The following is a 2235-nucleotide window of genomic DNA, read 5'->3' on the forward strand; positions in this document are numbered from 1 at the left end:
TGGTCTAATAAAAGATATCACATCTACTCAAAGAACCATACATGCGTAGAATGGAGAACTGTAGAAGAAGATTTATATTCCAGGCTTCTCATGGTTGATTAAATTCTTCAAGAAACACCTGTATGTCAGCTGTGGCAACTGATTCCAAAAATGGCATCACACTGTAGCCAGGTTCAGAAGTACCAGTGGCACACAATTAATTTGAAATATACTTAGTTGCAAAGTATGTGTTGCCTATCATGTGAACTGTCAGTATGCTGTGCTTGCTAGAAACCTCACACTAAGCATCTGACATAGTTCTCACCATGTCTGCTAAGCTAACCATATCCTGTTAGGGGCAGAGAATCTTTATAGTTCACATGCCTATAACTGCTGTCACTTTCAACATTGACACAGAGTTTCCAGCTTTGTATCTGATATTACCCAATAATTGGCATTTGAATGAAGTATGGTTTCTGAATTGTTTAGAACAAGGTTTTGTTTTGTTTCAGCAGCAGCAGTGTTTCTAGTAGTGCATTCTACGTAGCGTAGATGCAGGCATTTGATCAGCAGAGTATTCTGAATTAGTTTTGCCTGATTTGAATTATGTGGAACTCTGACAGGGAGTTAAAATCGATTTTATGGAAGCTATTGCTTTCCCTAGCCAGATGGTTTTCAAACTCCTCCATGGAGAGCTGGCTGGCTGTCTAGCACTAATACCTCCTTGCTTCCAACTGTTAAATCACTACATTTAAGCTCTTCCAAGCAATTGCCCTACCTTCCATTGGAATGTAAGTCCCAAGTAGAAAGTGTGATGATCTCTGCATTGTGCCAAAGCCCAGCTTGTGTCTTTCCAATTGCCCTGTAATATTGTTTCCTATTGGTTTTTCTGGAGCCCTTTCTGCGATTGTTTTATAGAAGAAATTGTCTCTCTAATAATTAATTTTAGTCTCTCCTTAATTAGATGTGTAATCTTACACTTACAGTTTTAGTGATTCTAGAGATCTATGCTAATTGATCTTTAAAAACTCACAAACCCATGTATCTGTAAAAGGTTCATACATCTGTTCAGCTCTCTGTTCACAAATGAGCTAGTGTAGACTTGGACAAAAACATTTCTAGTTGGTATCATATGAATTTTTGTATGATTAAGTCTCAGTGGGGAAAAAAGCATTTAAATAACCTAATATAGACCAGGAAAAAGAAATGGAAGCTAGGGAAAACTAAACATATGATATCCATTGCAAGGCACAAAGGAAAAACACCATAAACCTCTGTATTCTTTTAGATGTCCCAGCATCAAGTCCATGCAGTTCAGCAGCTCGCTAAAGTTATGGGATGGCACGTTTTGAGTTTCAGTAATCATGTGGGCCTGGGGCCAGTAGAGAGCATTGGCAATGCATCAGCAATCACTGTGGCATCACCAAATGGAGACTACGCTATTTCAGGTAGTATTTCATTTGATTGTGATCATAAAATGTATTTGAGAGTAAGGTTTTCTAGCTGTTTGCTTTTAGAATCAATCTCAAGATACTAAGACTTCAGTATAGTAAAATATTTTCTGAACAAGCTTCTCCCTTCCAGTCCTCCACTCTGTCCACCACCATCTTTTAAATGTACAAGTGATGCAAGTACTAATTCTTCTAAGGCTGTTTCTCAGACCACTGTTTAATACTCACGTTATTGACTTAAAAGGTTTTAAGAAATGGCTTCAAACTAGTTGTTTAATACACACAAGAGAAATAGTTAAATATTTAATGTGTTTCATGGTAGGTAATGCAAATAAAGTTACTTGCATTCTGCACAAAGTGAGGTCAGAGAGACAGTTGCTCTGGGTTCAGAACTAGAGTTCATGTCCCTTTGTCTTGAGTTCTGACCACAATCCTGTGGTTTCTGACATGGAGATAATGTTGCAGTACATGTTTTTCACCCTTGTTAAATCAATTTGTCTGCTCTTTTTGGAAGCAGAGACTCTCATAGTACTTTAAAGCAGTGGGGGCTACCCTTTTTGGCAGGCATGCTACAAATTGAGCCGCTCCAGTCCCCTTCCCTGACTTGATCTGCTGCTCTGCTTTTTGCTTCCTGTCCTGTCTGCTGCTGTGCTGCCTTTTCACCTCCCCAAGCTTATGAGTACCCCACAACACAGCTGCCTGTGGCACTTGTGGCAGACATGCTGCAGATTGGCCACCCCTACGCTGAAAAATTGCAGAGATCTCTGAAGGTCCCGGGTAATGTGGGGCCCTTGCAGGACGCGTT

At 39.8% G+C, this 2235-nt stretch overlaps 1 protein-coding gene across 1 annotated transcript in view; it reads left to right on the forward strand.

Annotated features, from left to right (window-relative positions):
* The window catches only part of MED17 (mediator complex subunit 17), a 48292-nt gene that overhangs the window by 31759 nt on the left and 14298 nt on the right, over positions 1-2235 (forward strand). Inside the window, exon 11 of the mRNA XM_019524834.1 lies at positions 1268-1427. Coding sequence (XP_019380379.1) covers positions 1268-1427 — 160 coding nt within the window. The remainder of the gene's footprint in view (positions 1-1267; positions 1428-2235) is intronic.

Source organism: Gavialis gangeticus, unplaced genomic scaffold, assembly GCF_001723915.1.
Source record: "Gavialis gangeticus isolate Ggan-Ray unplaced genomic scaffold, GavGan_comp1, whole genome shotgun sequence".
Lineage (NCBI taxonomy): Eukaryota > Metazoa > Chordata > Crocodylia > Gavialidae > Gavialis > Gavialis gangeticus.